Raw genomic sequence first — 25,116 nt, forward strand, 5'->3', positions numbered from 1 at the left:
CATTTTTCCATTCAAGTGGTGTAACTCCTTCTTCTTCCTTGTGTTCTCTCCTTGTTCTCCCTCCTCTTCCTTGCCGTGACCTATCAAGGTGCTAGCACACCTTTGTTTAGGTTTTCTCCATCAAGAATTGTTCGTGTGGATACTTCTAGAGGACCGACGCTTGACGGTCTAAAGATCCGGCAACTTCTTGGACGAGGGGGAACACGAAGGGCTTCGCTACAAGGGTAATGATCTTAACTTTAGTGTAGATCTAAAGTTTTTACAAACTCGTACAAGAAAAAGGTTTTTCGAAAACTATAGTCTGATCGGTCCACAGACCGATCAGACTTCGAAGTCAGGGGATCGGTCTGTGGACCGATCCACCTATAGTTTGATCGGTCCACAGACCGATCAGACTTCGAAGTCTCTGTGAGAGTTGAAAGTTGGTTGATCGGTCTGGGGACCGATCAGCCTAGGGCCTGATCGGTCCACAGACCGATCAGGAGTCTCCCAGACCGATCAAGTGACCTGACAGTTACAAGTGACCCCCTAGCCGCTATCCGAAGGTCCTAACAGTTACAAGTGACCAAGAGTTTTCAACACACCCACAGTTGACAAAAACCTCATCATAAAACACAATTTCCATAAGTGCATTGCCAAACAATTCAAAAAAACTCGTATCAGTAAAATAACAAAAACTGGACTTCATAGCACCTGCACACTTGCACTTATAATAGCTTAACCACAGAAAAACAAATCCTAGAGCTATCGACAGGGGCAGAACCAGAAAATCCCAAATTGTCTCTTTCATTCATTTTTGTTTTCATTTGATCTACAGAAAAACTGAACCATATTTTCTCACAATGCCACCAAAAATTCTGCTCGAATTTTAATATCATCAGCTGCAAACTCAGTACCAACACTGATGAAGCAAAATCAGAACTCTACAAATGAAGCAAAATGAAAACAAAAATTCTTGTAAACAGCTATAAACAATTTGCAGCAAGGGTATTTTAATCTCATCTGCTGCAAACTCAAACTAAAATTCTTGTAAACAAAGATGAAGCAAAATCAACATTTACCAACACTTGAACAATAGTTGGATTTCAACTTTTCCATTTTGCACAGCATAATACAGAACTCTACAAATGTCCAGAATATCTATTTCCAAAGGGATGTTTTCCTCGTCTACAAGAGATCGAACTGCATAGATTGAGGAACTTGGAGCATTGGGAAGTGGTACAAACTGTTTTCAACCATTACAACCAAATGAGCTGTCTGTTTTCCATTACAACAAAATGAGATGTCAGTTTCCCATACGTACACACACATATAGCAGGTACAAACTGTTTTCAACCATTACAACCAAATGAGTTGTCCATTTTCCATTACAACAAAATGAGATGTCAGTTTCCCATTACAACAAAATGAGATGTCAGTTTCCCATTACAACAAAATGAGCTGTCCGTTTCCCATGCCTAGAAAAACCAAACAAGACTAAGCAATTATTAGACATGAATATAGCAATATGCATATTCCGTTAGGTAAAACATTATCAATACAAAACATGATAATAGAATATCCTGAAGACTATGGAAATAGATGAATACCAACCAAAGATAATTTTAACATCCTATCTCATGTTGTTTGAACCTGCAAAATAAAGACAATTTATTAATTTCATGTTCTCAATAAAAAATATACAACTATAATTTAACAAAATAAAACTTTAATGATACCCGCTATAGATCCCAAATCAGGTTCATATGTATCTTCAAGACTGATATAATTATCTTCAATTGATCTGATAATTGACACATTGTCATATACAAGATATAATAAAATTAATTTGTGTTGGCAAGAAAAAATATAATAAAAATGCAAAAATAGAATTGACATATACCCTTGCTGCAAATTGGGGCAGTTAAGTTTGTCATGTGACATTCCTCGATGTCCGCATCCACGACATAGCCTGGAATTTGAGGTTGATTTTTCCTTTGTAGATTTTAATCTCTTTCCACATCCCTTAGTTCTTACTACAGAAGGATCAATAATACCAAGACCCTCATCAATGGATTTCTTTTTTTTACTATTATCATTGCACGTTGTACTGATGGACATCTCTTTCATTTTGTTGTAGATACAATCAAATTGTTCATCTAAGAAGCTTGTCTTCTCATTACTCATAGATGCATCATCAACTAATACTGATGCTTTATAGGATAGCCTTGAGTGCCTCGACATCAAATATTTTTCTGAATCTGGATCATCAATGACATTTTGCTCCCCTAAAGCATATATTGCTCCAACTTTTGCATCTCGTGTCCATCGTTTTAGTATATACGTATCAGGCAAATGAAACACTTGGTTGATACGAAAAAAAGCTAACATATGTCTGCGTGGAATGCCCTCAAACTCAAATTTCATGCAACTACATGATATGTAATCCCTTTGTTTGTCATGCGTGAGTACTCTTGATTTTGAGGAAGAAGAACTTTGAAATTTCATCACGTGGTAAACTGCTGAGACAACTCCTATAAATGTCTGTTGCACATAATAACTATGACTCTCGGTCATTTCACTTTGAAACTCCAGCCATTTCTTTTTTGTGTACAACTTAACCATTTGAGTTTCCATTGGCCAACTTGTATTAACCTTGGGATGTTCATTCATATCAATATGATCCGCAACTAACTTATTGTGTTTTTGGTGTCTCAGTGCTCTATTAAAACGTGTGATAAAATCCATTAATGAGTTCTTATTCGAGATATATTTCTTGAAAAATGCATGTGAACCTTCAGATCTTTGGCTACTTGACATTCCTGCAGAAAATACATGACTAAAATATGCTGGGACCCATCTGTGTCGCAATTCATACATCAAGGACAACCAATCATTTTTTTCTAAGTTAGCATCCTTGATAGTCTCTTCCCATGTCTTCTCAAAAGCATCAGGTGTTGTAGAATTTACAATGACGTCCTTTATACTGTGATAGTGATTTCGAAAAGTCAAAGGGTCTAATTTATCTGGGAATTTGTTCAATATATGCCACAAACAATATCGATGCACTGTTTGAGGGAAAACCTGTGCAATAGCTTTTGTCATAGCAGGATCCTGATCAGTGATGATAATATTTGGTGCACCTTTAGGCATGGCTTCTAAGAACTTTGTAAGCAACCAAACAAAAGACTCAGTTTTCTCATCACTAAGAAACCCGCAACCAAAAAGAATTGTTTGATGATGATGATTAACTCCAACAAATGGTGCCAAAATCAAACCATATTTATTGGTGTTATATGTCGTATCAAATACAATTGCATCACCAAATACACTGTATGCCCTTCTTGACACATGATCAGCCCAAAAGCACCTACTAAATCTGTTATCTGAATCAGTCTCGTAGTCAAAGAAAAAAGCTGAATTCTTCTCTTGCTCAGATGTAAAAAACTCAATCAGTGTTTCAGCATCAATACCCTTTTGTTCATTCCTTAAATTTCTCTCAAAGTTTCTAATATCAGATTCTGTGCAACCTACCCGTTCTGGGCCTCCATACTCTATCTCTAATAAACGCATTTGTTGACAAGTTGGTACATTGGCCTCTGAAAATTGTTTTGTCAATGCTTTTTTGGCTGCAGAAACACTACGATGTGAGCGTAGCAAATGCACCTTTGATGGAGTCGAAAGCGGATGATTATGGGCTTCTATAAAGTTACAGGCAACCCAATCCGGTCCAATTTGTTTCTTGACAAATGCAATATTTGACTTGCAACCTGTTCTAACTGTGCCACGTGTTCTTTCCCTTCCTAGTTGATCATGATTTGAATTTTTATTGTTCCGCTGTCGATCTGTATGTCCTTCTTTAAAACATACAATTTGTTTCCACGTCACTTCATTTGTCATCTTGTTTTTCCTGCTCGTGCTATTCCTTGAACTAAATCCAGCTTCTCGTGCATATTGGTTATAGAACGAATATGCATCCTCTAGAGAAGGGAATTCCATTCCAATTTTTGGCTTTCGATCATCTGCAACTTGGGGAATGAATTCCTGATCATCAACTCTATTTTCTTCCATTTCTGAGCGCCCTTGTATTATATTTGACAAAAGATAAATAAATAAATAAATAAATAAAAACTATAACTTATTTCAATGTAAACAACTGTTCTAATTAACTAGACATGCAATTTCTAAATTCAAATTTGATTGAACAAATCATGCAATTTCTAAGGTAAACAACTGCTCCAATTAAATAGTAAGTGTTAATGGTATTATTGAAATGGAGATTAGTAAAATAACTAGATATTAGCAGCTTAAGTGCATAAATTTGCAAGGGAGAATAAGTAATATTCATCAAACAACTAGCTGATCAGAAGACGAAGCTGTGTTTCACGAAGATTTTAAAAAACTAAATTTGCATCAGGTCAATCTTGAGCCAGCCCTCATAACTAATATAGTTTTACTGTCAATTCGCTTCTAATTAATTTATACACAGCAAGATTCTACAAACAAGTATGCAATTAGTTGTGTAATAGCCATCGAAATTTTAGATAGCAAGATTCTACGAGAGAGAAGGATTTTACCCTGGTTCGGCGCAGAGAAATGCCCTAGTGTGGAGGGAGATCAGCCGCACAGAAAGCACCGCGCTTGAGCTTCGGGGAGAGAGGGGTCTCGCTGAGGGAGGCGGCTCTGCTTTGTCTAGGGTTTTGCGGAGAGGATCGGAGAGGGAGGCGACGCTCCGACAATAAACCTTGTGTAGATATTGTGGCTCTGCGTCGCGACGAGGAGAGGAGGGGATTCAGAGAGGGAGGCGAGAGGGAGGCGACGGCTCCGCGAGGGATTGCGTCGCGACGAGGAGAGGAAGGGGTTCGGAGAGGGAGGCGACGGCTCCGCGAGGGATTGCGTCGCGAGGAGGAGAGGAGGGGGTTCGAAGAGGGAGGGGTTCGGAGAATGAGTCGGTGCAGCAACAATTTAGGGTTTTGTTTTTTTTGAACTAGTTAGTGTAATTGTTTGCCAGCTCGGATTCAACATTTTGGCGTGTCGCACAGAAACCGCAAAAAAACGCCGCAGGAGAAGCCCTCTGTGTATATATATATATATATATATATATATATATATAAAGAGCCATCAAATGCATAATTCATTGACAATAAATATTCATTTCTTTGTGCTTATGCTTAGACTTATGAATATTTTTGTTGTGCTTGTATTTAATATTTATTAAAAGATATGCTATATGTAGTTTCTCTATCGTTCGGAGAAGTTTCTTTTATTAAAATATTTGTTAAAATATACTTGTTTCATAGTGAAAATTTCGAATGACTAAACCGTGGAGTAAAAGTTAATGCCCAAAATATGTAAACCATTTGTGCTTTATTATTATTTTATATATTCCATTGTACTTAATTGACTTTAGAAAAAAAAAATTATTTTTAAGTTTGTACTTGACCCAACTCCACCCATGATGATCGATCATGACCGGTCTCAAATCCCGGATAAAGAACGAGAATTGTATTAAATTACCAGTCAGCGTCGAACTATGACAAATATTCAATAATGAATCCATTAAGTTTGTGCTTGACCCACAACGATGCTAATATAGAATTATCGATCTCCATAGTCACCTCAAGTAATAACACATTAAACTTTAGTCAGAGGCTCAACCCGACATTTATTTGTATTCACAACTATGATTTGGAGCAGCGGGCAGCAGGGCTCGTGGTTGGGCAACTGTAAAAGACAACACTGAGCTCAAGACCTGGTATCTAAGCAGTGAAAGATATTCTAGGATAATCAAAATTGCAGTAAATTGACCTCAGTGAATACTGCATCGCATCAACTTATGTCTGCTCGGCCACATGGACTTGTATGAACGCACCTAATAAACAGTAGTTGTACGAGGAAGCATTGATGCCTTATTTAGGAGTTAGTAAACTGTCAAAGTATGGGCTTGCAAGTAGCAGCAAATAACTTGGTTGGAACAAAAAAAAAAAAGTTTGATGGTCGAGATACCTATTGCTTACTCAAGTCAGTTAGTTAGTTAGTTATATATAAAACTGAGCAAGCAATAGGTATCTCGACCATCAAACTTTTTTTGTTCCAACTAAGTTATTTGCTGCTACTTTGCTACTTGCCAACCCATACTTTGACATATATGAATTTGTTACCCTGGGCACCCAATTTGGGTGACCAGGGTGGACGATCCTCACAGCTAGGATCGTCCACCCTGGTCACCCAAAGTAATAAATATCTCTCTCATTTTGATCCTCTAAATATAACACTACAGATAATTACATTTCTGCCAGAAAAACATAAATCTTCATGATCAAACTCTTTCAGCAGAGATGTTGAAATAACTGAAATTAACTAATTGAACTTTCCTTTTAGCTTTCTATCCAAGAACAAGACGAATCACATCACTGTATCTCCAAATTTTCTTTTGTTTTTGTCTTGAATGGACAGTAATGTACTTCTTTTCACAGAGCTTCAAGAAGGAACCTTTTCCAAAAGCAGACAACACCAGTTGATCAGTTCTTATTCCGACCACATCTTCCAAATAACGGCTCCTCCTCCACTCTTCTAAAACATGGATTCCGTCATAACCAATATCACATGCATCAAAGAAAATTCCATAAGTGATGAGATCAGGCTTTATATTACATACTCTAGCCTGACGAAAAGCACCATTCAAAGACCTGAAGTCCCTTATCTTAAGATAAAAATGTGCAAGGATGTTGACTATGTTTATATTGATTGGCACTTTTTCTTCTTCCATTTCATGAAGAATAGACTCCACGCCCTTTTTGCTGACAAGACCAGCACTAGATAGAAGCAAAATATACCAAACGAGATCAATTTTCCCCCAATTAGCAGTACGAACATCATTTCCTAATTCCTCTAGCTGAGCAAACCTATAATTCCTGATGTAAACTAATGCAAGTTTCCTTATCAGATCCTCCTTTATATAGGCCTTCAATTTCAGAATCCTGCGGTAAACCCTTTCAATCTTCTCCAAGTTACCCATTTCAGCATAAGCCTCAAGCATTGACACAAGAGTAGAAGCTTGCAAGTTCAAGTTCTTAGAACTGAGAACTCTGTATGTGCTTTCCATCTTCTCAAGAAGCCCACTGCGGGCATACTCGGTAATGAGTATGTTATAAGTAACCTCATCTGGAAAACAGCCACTAAGTTCCATCCTCTTCACACACTTGCTCATTTCGTCATATAGACCAAAACATCCATAAGCTCGAAGAAGCCCATTATATGTCTCTGGTGTAGGTAACAGACCAGCTTCCAACATCATAGCAAACGTGGCATTTGAATTATGAAAATCCCTTTTTCTTGCAAAAGCGTGTATTATAGTATTATAGATGGCCAAAGACGGGAAAATATCAGATTTCTTCGTGGCTTCAAATGCAGACATTGCTTCAATCATAAAGCCTTCTCCACAAAACAATTTTATGATTCTCAAATGATTGGAAGGATTGTTTCTTGTCATCTCAATATTTTTCCATAAATCAAATACCTGGTTTCATACAAGATTAGTGTGACTTGAACTTTGCATAAAATATTGAATCGCTCAATGCTAAGCAACATCAGACTAGAAAAAAATTACATCTGTGTAGAGTTTCACAAATACAGTGTTCAATTAAAGAAACTATGTATCCAATTATAGATTATAACATGGTTTTAAATCTCAAGTGGTACCGAAGTTTCGGTCTCGGACCGGAATGATACAGTTTCGGTACTGTATCGTGCCAATATAGTTTTAGTATTTTTAAAATATAAAATATATTAACTAAAAATAAAAAATTTAATCTAAATAGCTAAAAGTTGATTAAAATTATTAATCTAAGTTATTTATTAAAACCCAAGTTTAAAATCACCCCCTCCAACCTCTGTTATGTGACGATTGTGGGCACGCGCAACCCGCACGACGTGTCCTTATATAGAATGATCTGGCATGATCTAGCATTGTGCTAGTGTCGGTCCATGGGCGGAACGAGATGTTTCGTTCCTATCATATGAAACGGCTCGACATTTTAATCTATGGATTAAATAATACCTGGTTTCCATTGTTAAAACACAGTGACAATTAAAAATTAAAGCAGTGAACAGACTAGCCACACATGTATGATGAAGCCTAATCAAATATGATAAAGTGCATCTCAAAATTGACAGACTATAATTCCACAAATATGCTAAGCATCAAGATTTGAAGTTCCATTCCTGGTTGGATTTATAGTAATCAAATGTTGACATGTGGTACCGTCGGCGCTGGTTAGGAAGAAGATATTGCATGGTCTGTGATAAGAAAAGCACAGGCTAGACGAAATCCATCTATGCAATTAGGTTGCCAACTTCATGTTTTTCAGCTGTCTGTAGAAAAGAAAAGGATGAAGCAACATTGCTGCAGGCCTCTAAAAAGACGATAAAGTGAAGACTTGTTGTCATCCACTTGTTCCTCATGAATCACCACTCATGCTCATCGAATGAAGAGTGTTTGTGACAAGTATGAAAGGAAGATAAAGTCCAATTAGGAAGCAGACCTCCATTGAAAGAAGAAAAGAAAACTCATTGTCATGCACCTGCAGCTAACCACAATGCAAGTTTGTCTAGTCAACTGTAAAAGAAGACGATGAGATCATGAGACACCTCCAATGTTTGGGTGACAATGATTTTTTTTTTTCATGTTGAATGACTAGTATATAATATTTTGAAGGGGAAAAAATCTAGTATGCCTTTCACCTTATACTATCTAGGTGAGTCTAACATATTATAATATCACATAAAGGGAACCAAAAGGAGTTGTTACCAAAGTTATAATCATCAATACATGGGAAGTTATGTGGGTATATTAACCACTAGCCCAGGAGAGCAATTGGATGATGGCATGTCTGCGGTGGATAACTAATAGCAAAGCTAGGGCTCTAGATCTATCAGATTAAGCAAATACTTAATAATATGGTGAATCGTGCCAACTCATGATGAAAGATTAAAATCAGAGAAATTGATAGGCTGCCCCCACCTACAAGGTCACGTGTCTAACCATCAGTCATCTAGCACTCAGTCTGAGACCCACAAAAGGGGACTAGGTGCAAGATCTCATTCTCAATCTGCTATGGTAGTTGGTGAGGATAAATCTCTACGCAATCTCCAGGTAACAACTATCACTCCTTGTCAGGTCAATTTAATCTCATTTATTTCCACATCTCTACACCTCATCCCAATTTACCTGGTTATCTTCATCACCAGACTGGACAACCAAGCAATCGTTAGGCCAGCTTGGCTGTGCTAGGTTCACCACAGCTGAGCTTCGCTCACCTTGGATAAACACAAGTTACCTAGGTCAAAGCAACCAACCTTCCATTCATACTTCGATAGAACACAAACTAGTTTGGTCCCCGTTCATCAAACTCTCCAAATCTAGGTCCAAGAATACTCAAACAGTCAGAAGACTTCTCTGTTTGTTCTAATCAAACTAAATAAATTGGTGCTGGTGCTGAGCGTGGAGGGATAATGAAAGGAAGAGAAGCAATAAATCCAAATTTCCCCTAATCACCTTTAAAAAGGTTGGGAAAGTTCTCTACTAAGGAGGAGAAATTGAGGCTGGAGTTTCCCTTCTGTGGATGAATAATCCACTCAATTTCAGGGCTACAAGTTCTGATTGTAGATTAAAAAATAATTATTACAATAATAAATAAATAAATAAATAAATTGGGAAGACATAAATTTCCAGTTGTTGATGATGGATGACATGATAATAAAGATGTTTTACCATTTCATGAAATCAAAAGGTCGGAAAAAGAAGCAAGTACCAATGTGGTGACTCAGGCATAATGGAGGAGCAAGGAGTCCGACAAAAGCAAGATCAACGTGGAGGTGAGCAGGGACAAGACAAGAGTAAGAAGGTGGGAGTAGATGTATCGAGGGATAAAGGTAAATGGAAAGAAAGGGAGTGGCCAACTTGGGAAAGTAAGGGAGGTAAACAACAATCTGAGGTCAAAACACCATTCATTTTGGAGATGCAAAATAAATACTTTCATGTGCCATATATAGGGTGTACTAATCCTTCAAAGCATGTAAATGATTTTGACTAGAATGTCTTTGTGTGGAACATCAAATGTACTGATTTGTCAGATATTCCTAACCACTATTAGGGGTGGTACACTATAAGGGAGATTAACAATTTTGAAGAGCTTGCCAAAATATTTGAATCTTATTTTCTGGAAAGTAGTAGAATGACCGCAGGTTAGATTGTTCAATGTCATTCAAATGGGGGAGATGACCCACTCCCAACTTGGGAAAGTAAGGGAGGTAAACAACAATCTGAGGTCAAAACACCATTCATTTTGGAGATGCAAAATAAATACTTTCATGTGCCATATATAGGGTGTACTAATCCTTCAAAGCATGTAAATGATTTTGACTAGAATGTCTTTGTGTGGAACATCAAATGTACTGATTTGTCAGATATTCCTAACCACTATTAGGGGTGGTACACTATAAGGGAGATTAACAATTTTGAAGAGCTTGCCAAAATATTTGAATCTTATTTTCTGGAAAGTAGTAGAATGAAAGCAGGTTAGATTGTTCAATGTCATTCAAATGGGGGTGAGATGAGCCACTGTCAACATTTGTTAAGAAGTACGCGAGGGGAGCCAGCAAGGCTGGTTGATGATTCAAATCCAACCACTCAGATGACAGCCTTCAAGAAAGTACAAAGTCTATCGAAATTCTAACAATCCCTATATAAGAATCCCCCACAGATTTTTGTTGCTATGCCTGAAGGAACCAACAAGTTTTCTATTATATATTATGTGATGCAGGGAAAGGTGATTGAATTGAAGCTTAGGAGGATCAAGGAGATCAAAAAGGTTAGGCAAAAACTAAAGCCAAAGGGATGCTTTTAAACATGCCACAACCAGAGATATTCATTGAGACAAAGGATAGAAATCTGCTGCATGGGCCTAACAAATTTGTTTCATAATGCATAAGTGTGGTGAGACAAAATATAGCAGATATCCAGTTGGGAACACAGACATGATACATAAATGCATCCAATTGAAATTCCAGACTAAAGAGATGATAAAGTAGGGATCAGGGACCTCAAGAAGGTTATGCAAAAATGAAGCCAAAGGAATGCTTTTAAACATCATTGTGATGAAGGATAGAAATCCGCTGCATAAATCCTAACAAATTTGTTCAATAATGAAGTGGGGTGAGACCATGGTTTAAAATCTCAAATCGTACCACTGGACCAGAATAATACGGTTTCGACATCGTATGTGTAGTGCCGACCAAAGTTTAAAATCTCGACCCATGCCGAAGTTTCTGTCCCAGACCGGAACGATATGGTTTCAGTATCGTATCTTACCATGTCAATACGCTTTCGGTATTTTTATTTATATATAGTAATTATTAAATAAATATGTTTATTGTGTATAATTTTAAAATAAGTTATAAATTGATTTTATATAAATTCTCAATTATTGGACAACTTAATATGGTTAAAAAAAATAATTAAATATAGTTTTCGTTAAAGAAAATTAATCTATCGATAACTTGAATTAAAATTGATATATCATAATATATTACCCTACTAATACCAAAAAGAGTGGCATGAATCAGATAGAAGCATTGATTCTTACAACATTCTACTTAAAGTCAATTCCATAGGTCTCCAACACCCAAATTAAATAGTCATCCCATGACATGCAATATTAATATTGATTTCTCCACATGTCCATCAATGTGTATTGATTCATCACTGGAAGTTGGATTTAAACCGGCATTATTGAAATCGGAATGGATACAGGGACATGCTCAGGATAAGGATAAGCATATGTCCCCAAGCTTTGGTACGATGAATCGCCATATGATGCATCAGAGTTATAATAAGATGGCTGCGAGTATGATGAACTTCGGCTAAAATCAATCTGAGCTAAACTCTCCTGCATATCTTGATAATTATTAAATTTCTTTTGTTTGTCACCATTATATCGACGTTGATATCGAATATCACTTCTACTAGCTCCATGATCATAATCTTGAGTTGCATGTGTGTAATCTATCTCACATGTCCATGGCTCCGGTGCTAGAGTAGGGGGAACATAATTTTTACCACTAGATGCATTACCACTATCATCACTTCCATGAGTATTTGCACTACTATCAACATCACTATCCTCATTTCGAACTTCTCGTTGGATTATAATGTCAGAAGGTGATGATGTTTCATCACTATCATCATGTTCTTGCTCATCAATTGCATCATGTGGATTTTCTCTAATTCTCGACCGCATCCCGTAAAAATAAGAGGTTTGTCTTTTTTTTAAGTAAAAATTGCAGGAACTTTGCCTTTGTTTTTGCCTTTATCTATGGACTTTGGTTGAGTTTGGGGTTGGGATGTTTGAGAATGTCTAGATCAAGATCCATAAAATCAAAATTCTTGATCAAAAGCTTCATCATCATGTTCTTCCTCACGGATATTTCCTTTAGCTTGTATTTTTTCAATCTATTGAGTAAGAAATTGAGATGGTCGTGGTGAGTCTCTTTCTTTATCAAATAATGGATTCTCAGCCTCTGCATCGCTTCACCAATCCATCATTAGATCATTCTCAGTTTGGACAAATCCAATATTAAATGGGTCTACATTACCAAATTCTTATGCTTCATTCTCTTATGTTATTGCTCTTAGTTGAAGACGCTCTCCAAGCGACGATAAGAAAGATGATTTCGTACTTTTGTATGAATGAGGGAAAAAGTTGACCAATTTCTTTACGATCACTTGAAGACGTCTGTGAATTTATTTTCAAATTTGGAGTTGATCCTCCGTATTGTAACCACCACTCATCTGTAAGATAAATAAGAACAAAATAAAAATAGTATTTATATTTGTTGACAATAATTAGTAATAATTGTTACTATATTTACCTGCATCCATTTTATATCTACATGACACTACAATAGGGTCACTAAAAGAACCATAAGTCTCTCGAAATAATCGACTTTCATTAATAGTCTCAGCAATTGATTATCTATTTGTATGTAATCTTGATATTACATGTCTAGGGCCACTAATAAATCATCATTTGTGCCAAGATTATAACGGTATTGATATGCATGATTGAGATAATTACCTACAATAATTAAACATATATAATTATTAATAACAATATTAAAAATTCTTTATCATTAAAAAATACGTACCGTCCAAATGCATATATTTTCTCATTTGATCGCCCCATCTTGTAGTGATTATATCAATGTAATGTTGATGCTTGGTTGGTGATTGTAGATGCTTCTTAATTTTCTCTTTTTCTTCAAGAATTAGACGGTAAACGTTGATTTGTGACTTCTTGTCCATATCAACTTTACATAGAACAACGTATAATGATTCTACTGCTATAAGAATATCTGCAATATAGTCCTAAAATCTAACGAATATAATTATTTTTGCATCTTACCTTCTATCATGTTAGAATATCGAGAAGCTTCCCAATCCTCAAACGAGAAGATGACCTTCAATCTGACTTTTTTCTGATTCAACGATTTTAGCAAGAGAAAGTGAGTGGCAAACATAGTCGCTCCCTGTCGTAGAATCTCCCCATCAATAAATTTTCTCATTAATCCATGAATTCAATGATGATTATAAAGAAATTTTGTTAAAGATTGACTTTTTTCACTACCTTCTTCACTATATCGAGCTTATCGATATTTGTCATCATCAAATCAATACTGTGTGTTGTGCATAGAGTCCAAAATAATGATTGATACTTTTGCTCCAATAACTCTCCAGCCCTCTTAAAGTTGGCACAATTGTCTGTAATCATCTACACTATATGTTCTGCACCTATCTCTTGAACTATATTATCCATCAAACGATATATGTAGGGTGCATCATGATAGTCTATAGTTGCATCAATAGATTTATGAAATGTCACTTTTCTATTGTAGTATAATAGAAAGTTAATAATGCTCATCCATGTAGGTCCTATCGAGCCATCACACATCAATGTAACCTCATATAAGTTTCATTGCTTCTTGCATGATAGGATCCAAGTATTGATCTTCTCCGGTTGTTCATCTAAATATGGACAAACAATTTCATATGCAGTCGGAGGTTGAATAGCAGGACCAGAGTTTTAGATGTTGGATATCATGCTACGGTATTATGTGTTGTTTGCTATATTAGAGGGGATATGATTAAAATGAAAAAATTTAACAAAACTTTTACAGATTGATTTCTTCTTCTCTTTTGTATATGCATAATCAATCCTAGTTTATTTGTTGATATGGGAATGCCAGTAGATCAATATTAGCAATATCAACTATACGTCTTTGTCCCATAGTAGGAAAAAAATGACCAATACCACCTTGTGTTAAAGTAATACAAACACTTGCACTCCTTCCCAATGTTGCTACAATAGTTAAGCCTCTTCCACGGGCACCAGTTGAACCACTTCTATGTCGTATATTTTGCTCATAGTCATATTGAGTTCGAGAGACACTAAGAGCTGCTAAAAAATCTTCGTCATTTGAAACTTCACCACGACCTTCAAATTCATCATAGATTGGTTCATTAGAGCTTCGGCTATCAACAACTTCACGTTGTCGTTGTTGTTTACCTCTTTCATTATACGACGAACTTCTTGAGAAAGTTTTCGACAATTAGAAACATTTGGATATCCACCATCCAAATTAATTTAAACAATTAGTAATATGCTTTTTTAAAATATTAATTAATAAAATTTTTAATTTTAAATATATGTTTTATAATTATTGTGATAATTTAATTAGTTCTTATAAAAGTTTGTTCGAAAATATCACATGTACTTGGAAATTGTTTAAATTAATTAAATTCAAAATTAAATTTTAAAAGCGGGGCTCGGCGGATCGGGGGGTATGCCCAACGGTGCCGGAGGAGAAACGGGATGCTTCCAGCACCGCCAAAGGCATCGCGGGATGCTTCCGATGCCGCCGGAGGCATCCCAAGACTCCTCTGATGTTGCCTGCAATGCATCTGAGACGGGGACGCCTACGAGCCATTTGCGAATAGGGGAAAATCATAACTTGCCGCTCTTGTTGCCGCCTCACCACTATTCGTCATCGCCTCGCCACTGCTCGGAGTCGCCTCGCCACTACTTGTCGTCGCCTCGCCGCTGCTTGTCGTCGCCTGCCATGGCTCCCCGTCGCCTCGCAGCTGCCTTCGTCGAGTATGCTGATTGCTCGCTAGTGCCTCTTTATATAGGGTCTTTTCTCCTTCTGCGCGATTAATCAAAGGCGACAGAAGGAATCGAATTGATTCCTTTTGTCGCACGATTAATCGATCAAGACCGAAGGAATCGAATCGATTCCTTATATATATATATATATATATTTGATTATTAAATATGTTTTTTTATTTTAAGATGTTAAATTTATATTTTAATATTTTCTCATAAGATAATGTCTATTAAATTTTTATAAAAGATATTTTTAAAAAATAAGTAATTCTTAAAATTCAAAACTAAATTTAAAATTATAAAAATAATTATAGAATTATTTGAAATCTTAAATTATTTTTTTAATATATTTGTAAATTTTTAATTTTAAAAATTTTATTTGAAATGTTTAAGAATTATATATTTTTTTATTTTTCGATTATTTTCAATTTATGCTAAATTTTAAAATTAGTAAAAAAATTTAAAATTATTTTATAAAATATTTATTAAAATTATTTAAGAATTTTAAAATAATTTTTAATATTTTTATAATTATTATTAAAATAGTTTATTTATAAAAAATAGATATTTAAAAAATAAAAAATTAACTCAATAAAAAAATAAAAAAAAAATTGTGGTTGCAAAGACTATCGCTACACTGTGATCCATGCGGAGGGTTTTAGGAATATATAGTATTTAATTAGATTTTTTTATAATTTTAAATTAATTTTTATATATTTTAATGGGATAATTTAATTAGGATTTTAAAAAATATATTTGATTATTTATTTAAATTAGAGATAATCAAATCATTAAAAAAATAATAACATAGCTAAATAAATAAATAAAAATTTTATTATATATTTTTAATATTAAAATAAATAAAATATTTAATTAATTAGATAATTTTATTAGAATTTAATTAAGCCTCTTTGAATTATCTCCATTTAGATAAAATGGGTAGGCGAGAAGGCAAACATGATAGAAATCTCGAGTTTTAAGTTATGGTATATAGGAAAGAATAAAATAAGACATAGAGGGGATATTGTTATAAATAATTCGTTAAAGATGAAGTTGTAGGAGTAGTTAGAAAAGGGGATAGAATTATAGCTCTTAAGATAATAGTAGCGAAAGAATCTATGAACGTAATTAGCATATATGCACCGCAAATATGATTAGATAAAACTATCAAATCAAGATTTTAGGACAACTTAGATGAAATATTATAAAACATTCCGCCAAATGAAATGATTTTAATAGGATGTGATCTAAATAGCCATGTTAGAGTAAAAATTAAGGAATATGAGAGAGTGGAGTTATGAGTTTGGAACTAGAAATAAAGAATGAAAAACTATATTGGATTTTGTGATAACATATGACCTTATATTAGCTAATACATTTTTTAAGAAAAAAGAACACTTGGTCACGTTCAAAAGTGAGAATAATAAATCGCAAATTGACTTTCTTATGGATAGGAAGAGGGATAGAACGATTTATAAAGATTGCAAGGTCATCACTGGAAAAAGCTTACCTACTCAACATAGGTTAGTAGTATTGGATATACGCCTCAAGCATAGTATCAATAGAAAGAAAATAAATATGACTCCTAAAATTAAGTGATGGAAGTTAAAGAATGGAAAGCAAAATATGTTTAAGGAGAAGGTAGGACTACAAGCATTAGGTGAAATATACAGTGACTCTAATACAACATGGGATAAGATTGTATCAAAGTAGAAAATAGTAGCTACGAGTGTACTCGATGAATTAAAGGAACATGCACCACTAAGTAAAGAATCTTGATGATAGAATGAGAATGTCCCCTTAGGATGGTCTAGTGGCTAGCGCATGAGGTGTTGCCACCATGAGGTATGGGGTTCAAATCTCGGCAAAACCGAGGTAAATGCCTCCCTTATGTGCTAGTCATTATTCCAAAGGCTAGTAGCCACCCGTGATTTACCTCCTCCGTGTTGGCCCTACGACGGGTTGGTGGGGGCGCTGGGGGCGAGCATATTCGCCTTTTGCCACCTTGATGATAGAATGAGAAAGTATTAGAGAAAGTGAAGGAAAAACAAAAAACTTATAAGAAATTATATATTTATAAAAATAAGGAAAACTTAAGAAAATATACAATAGCAAAAAAAAGAAACTAAGAAATAGTAAATGAAGCAAAAAATGAAACTTTAGAACAATTATATCAAAAATTGAATACAAAAGAAGGGGAAAGAGACATTTATAGAATAGTTAAAATAAGAGAAACGAAGACAAAAAAATCTTATCCAAATAAAATATATTAAAGATGAATGCAATAGGGAACTAGTAAATGATGAATAAATAAAAGAGCGGTGGAAGAGGTATTTTTATCAACTTTTTAATGAAGGTTTAGGTGACCAACTTAACTTTGGTAATTTAAATAGATCAAATGAGTATAGAAATTTAAATGAATAAGCTTTAAATGAGATGCACAATGGAAAAGTCGTTGGACCAGATCATATTCCGATAGAGGTTTGAAAGTGTCAGGAAAATAAAGTATTGAATGATTTATAAAATTATTTAACATGATATTGAAAACGAAAAAAATGTCTGATCAATGGAGGGTAAGTACTCTAGTTTCCTTATATAAAAATAAAAGAGACGTACAAAATTATGCAAACTATAAGGGTATTAAACTAAGAGTCATACCATGAAACTTTAGGAAAGAGTGAATGGAAAAAGATTAAGGAATGAGATCACAGTAACAGAAAATCAATTTGGATTCATGCTTGGAAGGTCGACAATAGAAGCTATACATTTTCACAACTAATTAAAAAATATCAGGAGCAAAAATAAGATCTACACATAGTATTCATTAACTTAGAAAAAACTTATGATAGAGTCAAATAGAAATTATATAGAGAATTCTAAAAAAGAGAGGTGTTAACGTAATATATATTGAACTAATTAAGGATATGTATGAGGATGTAACGACCAAAGTAAAAACTTTAGGTGCAGTAACTGAAGGATTTCTAATAAAAATAGGATTACATTAAGAATCAACTCTAAGTTCCTATCTTTTTACACTAATTATAGACAAACACACTATACATATTCAAGGCACAGTACCGTGGTGCATGTTATTTGCAGATGATATTATTTTGGTAGATGAAATAAATACATGAAGAAGTAAATATTAAGCTAGAATCTTGGCAGAAAGCACAAGAAGAGAAAGGTTTTAGGCTTAGTAGAATAAAAACGGAATATATGAAAATTAAGTTTAACAATATTAGATGTAATGAGACAATGGTTAAGATAGGAGATGACGAGTTGCCTGAAACTGAGAGCTTTAAATATTTATGATCATTTTTGTAAAACGATGGGGGATTGAAAAATATGTCTTACATAGAATATAAGTAGGATGATTGAAATGGAGGAGAGCGTCTAAAACTTAAAAGAAAGTTCTATAAAACCGTAGTTAGACCTACTATATTATATGGAGCTGAATATTGGGCTATCACTCGAGCACATGAACAGAAGATGAGAGTTGCAAAGATGAGAATGTTAAGGTGGATGTGTAAAGATGGACAAAATAAGAAATGAGAGTATTAGAGAGAGTCGGAGTTGCATCTATTGAGGAAAAATTCCAAAAGACACGTTTAAAATGGTATGGGCATGTACTTAAATGACCAATAAATGCTTCAGTCAGGCAATGTGAAAATATGACAAACACGCACATCAAACGAGGAGGAAAACCAAAAAAGACTTGGTTAGTAATAATAAAACAAGATAAATTTTATTTAAATATAAATGATGATATAATAGGGAACAGAACCCAATGGCGTAAAAGAATCTATATAGTCGATCTCACCTAGTGGGATAAGACTTGGTTGTTGTTGTTGAATTATCTCCATTCATCCTAGGAATTGTTTTAATTAAAAAAAATGATTTAATTAAAAAAATCAACTGCAACCCTAAGCGCAGCCGCAAGGTTGCGCAGCCCCTCCGACGCGGCCATAGGGTCGTGCGGCCCCTCTGGCACAGCCGCGAGGGTCGCGCGACCCTTGCTGCACGGTCGTAGGGTCATGCGGCCCCTCTGGCACGACCGCGAGGGTCGCACGACCTTTGCTGCACGGCCGCAGGTTTTGCAACACCTCCGCGGCTACGGCTAGGAGTGGTGTCTAGTTCGTGTCAGTGTCGGTCGACGGGCAAAACGAAATATTTCACCCATTTTGACTAGCTCGGCACGAGATCTCAATCCCTAGGTGAGACAAAATATTGCAGACATCCAACTAGGAATAAGGACATAATACAACTCATGCATCCATTTGAAGTTCCAGGTTAAAGAGATGATAAGGAGGTAAAAAAGTATATTGGATAAAAGAGGAAGACAATAGAGCGCATGGAAGACCTAAAGATCCCGTTCAAAAATAATTAGCTAACCAGAAGGTGACGAAAGCAATAAAAAGTCCAAGTCATACCCAGGGAAATAGCTCTCAGACTTAACCCTATATGTATCACTGAATACAACTAGGATTTGGCTTTTATAGAAGAGGAAGCAAGGAAATTAGCAAGAGATCAGGATACTCTGGTCATTTGGAGATAAGACTACGAATTGCACCATCCTTAAGGGTGGTGAAAATAGAATGCTGATCAATACTAGCAACTTGGCTAATGTTCTACACTAACAATGTTTTGATGCTTAGGTATCATCAACAGGATTTGGATAGTGAAAGCACCACCCTTTTAGGGTGTACAAGTCAGTATACACACTCGGAACTATAGGCCTTACTTTATTCCTCAAGGAAGAGCCTTGGGAAAATAAAGTTCTCAGCAGTGGACCTACTCTTGGTTATGATGTTATCAAACAAGCTAAGGACAAGTCTATAAACTTGTCATTGAGCAATGAAGTTTCCAACACCGAAAGGGGCAACTATGGTTGCAAAGGTGCTACTATAATTCTTAAACCATGATCCTATGGAAGTCGGTTCAATTGAGAAAGACTAATGAAAACTAAAAGGTGAAAAAGATGGAAAAGCTATCGAAAAGGTTCATAGAGAAGTTAAAGCGCTCTAAATTCAATGTAAGGTAACACGAGCGGAGAAGTTGGTACGTGCACTTGCAAAAGCAGCCAAGAAGTTACCAGAACAATTAATAATTTGAGAGGGATATAACTTGAGACTATTCAGTCTATCCACAAAAGGCAAATTTGCATAGGCAGATGTAGATAGAAATAACAATGAATCATACTTTGTTGGACTACCCCACTGAGTGTGTTAGATTTAGTATTCTGAAGGATGCCAACAATGAGAGTATGTTCTACTGGAATTATTATAGACCTAATTACTCTTGTAGATGAATTTGAACAAAAGTGGTAGTAATAGATATACGTAGACAATTGATCACTCTAAACATGGAGTAGGAATAATTTTGATTAGTTGAAAAAGATATATGGTGGACAAGGCAATAAGGTTCCAATTTCTAGCATCAAAGAATGAAGGAGTATGAAGCCCTAATCATCAGATAAACTACTTCAGTAGAAATAATAGCAAACTGCTTCAGTAGAAATAATGCAAACTGAATATAAGTTAAGCGTTCAATGACTTTCAATCGGTAGTATAATGCAGAGTTGTCAAAAGCACTCAAGGGTCTTGGGGCTTAAAGTACAAAATAAAGCGCATGCTTTACGAAAAAAAGTGTAATAAACAAAAGAACTATTATATCTATTAAAAGTCATTGAAAATGTCTTTAAAAATTCAAATGACGATAAACAAAATATTATGAAGCCGTAGAATGGTGACACGAAAAGACTAACAAAGAAAAGGCAAAGAAGAGTACTATAGAAGTCAACATGCAAATTGAGTCATGTTTTTCTCTAGCAAAGATTAGGAGTAAAAAGAGAAATTGTACACTGGGTCCATGAAAACTAAAGGGTGATGTTGCAAGTAGATTAGGGTTGCAAAAGAGGAGATGGGAGAGACAGGATTTTTGCGTCTAAAAAAACCTAATAGAACAAGGCTCCTAGTGATGGGTTTTGTAGGAGGAAATAAGAGTTGCCTTAAGGGAAGAGGTTGAACCAATGGAGATTGGTGCTTGGTGGTTATAGGAACAAGCAACATGGGTGTAAGTCAGCATAGCGAGCACCAGTTGGTGGTCAAATTTACTATTATTGTCAAGGGTGCAAGTAGAAGTAGAATTTGTGGAGCAGAGAGATAGGAGGGGTTTGTAGAGAATATTAAGTGTGAAGAATGTGGGAAATGTGTGAGCCAAAAGTTTAAATGTGGTTACCAAACAGATGCAGCATGAAAGTCGACAAAACTTGCTCAAACATTTAGTACCACACGATGCAACATAAAATGAACAATCTCATTCAAGAATACTTGCACTCACAAAGGAAACTGAAATTTATTAAATGGAAGATCAAGCAAACAAAGGGGCTAGGTCTCTTTTTGAAGGCCCCAATATGGCTTATTCTCCAAAAGATTAAACAAGAACCCTTAATTAGTTGACAATTGAAAAACTAACTCCCAGACTAATTTATCCTATTCATGTAAACTTCAGTACTTCAAAATAAAAAATTATTATATATACAAAATTCTTGACTTCCTATTTCAGAAAATATCTAAACTGAAACTTTCTAATTTTAAACCGCATTTTGGTCGTCCCCATCTTAATTTCTCACTATCTCATTGAGTAAAATTATTCCTGATGAATTATATAGAGTCAGCCCGGAATGTACGCACCAACACAAATTGAATGTACTGTGTCAAAATCAACCCAAGGTTAATTCCAATTGAAATGATTAGTTCAAACAATCAAATGAATATATATATATATATATATATATATACACACACATATATATTCACCAGACGACAGTCTTAAACCAAACTAACAAAAAAAACCTTTTCAAGAGAAGCAACAAAGAAATCGATCAAAGAGAAAGTCTAAAAGTAAATAAAGAGAAACAAGAGGTAGAAAATCCGAACCTGTAGGGCCTCTTCTGCCCTTCCAGTTTCAACGAGGAAGGATACCATAGCCCAGAGGTTGTCTTCGGTCCAATCCCCATCTTTTTCGAGAAGCTGTAGAGCGCAAGAGCCACTGTTTCTGGAGGCCTCATGAATCAAGGATCTGAGGCCGTTATTCCGGTGAAAAGTGTCGACCAGCAGCGCCCGATGCCGCTGTTCCCAATCCTGGGGCAGTGGTTGATGTTCCGCAACAGGACGTCTCGAAGAGCGAAGCTTGGAGGACGAGGAATGCTGTGAATTCAAGATGGGGAGGGAAATGGTCGAGGAGTGGGAAGAGGAGAAGGAATAATTGCGGAAGGAGGAGAGGGAATAGAACGAGGCGGAGCCAAGGTTCGTCGACATTGCCGTTGCTTCACCAACTCGTTTATGCGGGTGGCTCTGGCATTAGGATTGGGTTCGACGGTCTCTGATATGAGCATCAACTAGCCAACGGCCTATAAGATGGGCAACGTCAATAAGCACAAGTTGGAGGCACTAAAAAAAGTAAGGCGTTAGATTTTTTCCTAAGAATAAAAATCGGAATGGGAATTATTGTATTATGAAATGGGAATAGGTATGAGTATGGATATCACTCTTAAAAGTAATATTTGGTTAGTTGCATATCTTTTATCGGAATAAATCAAAATTTCCTTTTTTACCCTTAAAGGAAAATAAGAGAAAAAATTAGATGTGAGAGAAAGATAAATGTGAGAGAAAAATATGATGAAAGAGAATGATGAGAGAGAAAGTATGATGAGAGAGAAAATATGATGAGAAAGAATGAAGAGAGAGAAAGTGTAATGAGAGAAAATGATAAAAGAGAGTGTGATTGGAGAGAGCATGATGAGAGAAGATGAGAGAGAAAATATGATGTGAGAGAAAGTATGATTGGAGAGGATGAAGAGAGAGAAAATATAATGAGAAAAAAAGAGGAGAGAGTGTGTGATGAGAGAGAAAGTATGGTGAGAGAGAAAATGTGATGAGAAAAAAAGAGAACAGTGAGTATGATGGGAGAGATTGAGGAGAGAGAAAATATGATGAGAGAGAAAGTGTGTTGAGGAAAAAAGGAGGGAGTGTGACAAGAGATATTGAGGAGAGAGAAAGTATGATGAAAAAGTGTGATGAGAAAAAAAGAGAAAAGAGAGTGTGATGGGAGAGATTGAGGAGAGAGAAAGTGTGATGAGAGAAAAAGTGTAATGAGAAAAAAAAAAGAAGGAAGAGAGTTCGATAGAAGAGATTGAGGAGAGAGAAAGTATGATGAGAGAGAAAGTGTAATGAGAAAAAAAAGGGAAAGAGGGTGTGATAGGAGAGATTAAGGAGAGAGAAAGTGTGTGATAAAATGATGAGAAAGAAAATATGATGAGAGAGAACAAAGAGAGAGAAGTGATATGAAAGAAAAAATAAATAAATATATTTTGATATTTGATATTAATGGAGAAAATTTTAGTTTTAAGTCAAAGGTATTTTTGGAATAAGGGAATATTTTGATTGATGAAAATAGGGTAATGGTTCATTGAAGAGGAGATACATGGGAATGAGTTATTACCCAATTTCAAGGATTCATTCCTTTATTTATATTCCTATTCCTATAATCCAAATATTAACAATGGTAATCAATGATTCTCATTCTCATTCCCACTCTTATTACCTTAAACCAAACGCCCACTCAGTATTAGTTCGAGTCAGCAATGGGCGAAGGTACCAATTCTGCTCTACTGGTTCATTTAACTTACATATAGTTCATATAAATAAATGAAAAGGAACGAAATCAAAATACCTAATTGAATGAAATGACTATTTTATTTTATTTCGTCGATATAAACAATTGAATACTTCAATTTATATTGTATTATTTTATTTGCTTAATTTTTTAACCTCTAATTGATGTTCATATTTAAGTATTTATAGGGGTGAGAGAAGAGAGGAGTATAGGGATATCATGACCATGATCCTCTAAGAAAATAGGAGATGTTATTGACTATTTTAGTCATTTCATAATTTTTTTATCATTAATGATGATAGTGTCGATCGATCAGTTGTTGGACGGATATGGTTGTCAAGGATCAGACATTACTAGGGTTGTGGACCATGTTAATTTGATCTATTATAAGTTTTAGTCATTTACTAAACATTCCGTTTTCCTTAATCTGTCTAAACTTCCTCTACCAATATTAGTTAAACTTCTCATTATCTACAACCATCTAGTCTATCATATCTTGTTTGAACTTCCACTAATTTTCTTATTTGCCAATGCTGGTTGAACTTTCAACACTTGCTAACCGGTTGAATTTCTTCATTGCCAACACCTTTATTGAACTCTTAATTATCAAGTATTTGATCATCCTTGACAACTTTTCATATATCAAATGTCTAGTCTATCTTGACTCATCTTGATTTTGTTGGTGCATGAAGCATCATAATTGATTTATATTTTAATATTGACAAAGGTTCAAATTAAATTTTATTATTATCTAATGAATTAATTCAGTGTGCAAAATGCTCAACTTAGAAAGTCATAGTAAGCCAGCTGGACCCGATATTAGGCAAGAAAAGTCTCAACAGATCATGGAACCAAGCAAAAAATCTAGATAGATCAAGTGGACCTAACATATGGTAAGTGGATTCGATAGGTCTGGAGAACCTGATATTGAATCAAGTGGAAGATTTGGTAGCACTGGCGGAGTCAGGAATAATAGCCCGCTTGGGCTAAAAAAATTCTCCAAATGACCCCCGGGGCTAAAAGCCCTTTTTTCCCATTTAAAATTCAAAATGCAAGATGTGAACAAGTAAAATTAATCAAATTTTCAGCTGGGCCCCCCGGGTTGTAGCCCGGGTAAGCCAATGCTTGGCTCCGCCCTTGTCTGGTAGGTCAATCCGATGCTGAGCAGTTAAAGTCTAAACAAGTCTGGAGAACCCGATGTATGTTAAATAAGTTAAGGTAAGCTTTTGGAGGGAGTTTA

The 25,116-nt window shown here is 35.4% G+C and overlaps 1 protein-coding gene across 1 annotated transcript; it reads right to left on the reverse strand.

Annotated features, from left to right (window-relative positions):
* Positions 1-6,248: 6,248 nt before the first annotated feature.
* On the reverse strand, positions 6,249-22,584 carry LOC121969966 (pentatricopeptide repeat-containing protein At4g14190, chloroplastic-like). Its single transcript, XM_042520315.1, has 2 exons — positions 22,139-22,584; positions 6,249-7,498 (listed from the first exon to the last, which is right to left on the reverse strand). The coding sequence occupies exons 1-2, from the start codon at positions 22,517-22,519 to the stop codon at positions 6,365-6,367; spliced, it is 1,515 nt and encodes a 504-aa protein (XP_042376249.1). The 5' UTR covers positions 22,520-22,584; the 3' UTR covers positions 6,249-6,364.
* Between the last annotated feature and the right edge of the window lie 2,532 nt (positions 22,585-25,116).

The sequence above is a fragment of the Zingiber officinale genome, chromosome 4A (assembly GCF_018446385.1).
Source record: "Zingiber officinale cultivar Zhangliang chromosome 4A, Zo_v1.1, whole genome shotgun sequence".
In the NCBI taxonomy this organism is placed as follows: domain Eukaryota; kingdom Viridiplantae; phylum Streptophyta; class Magnoliopsida; order Zingiberales; family Zingiberaceae; genus Zingiber; species Zingiber officinale.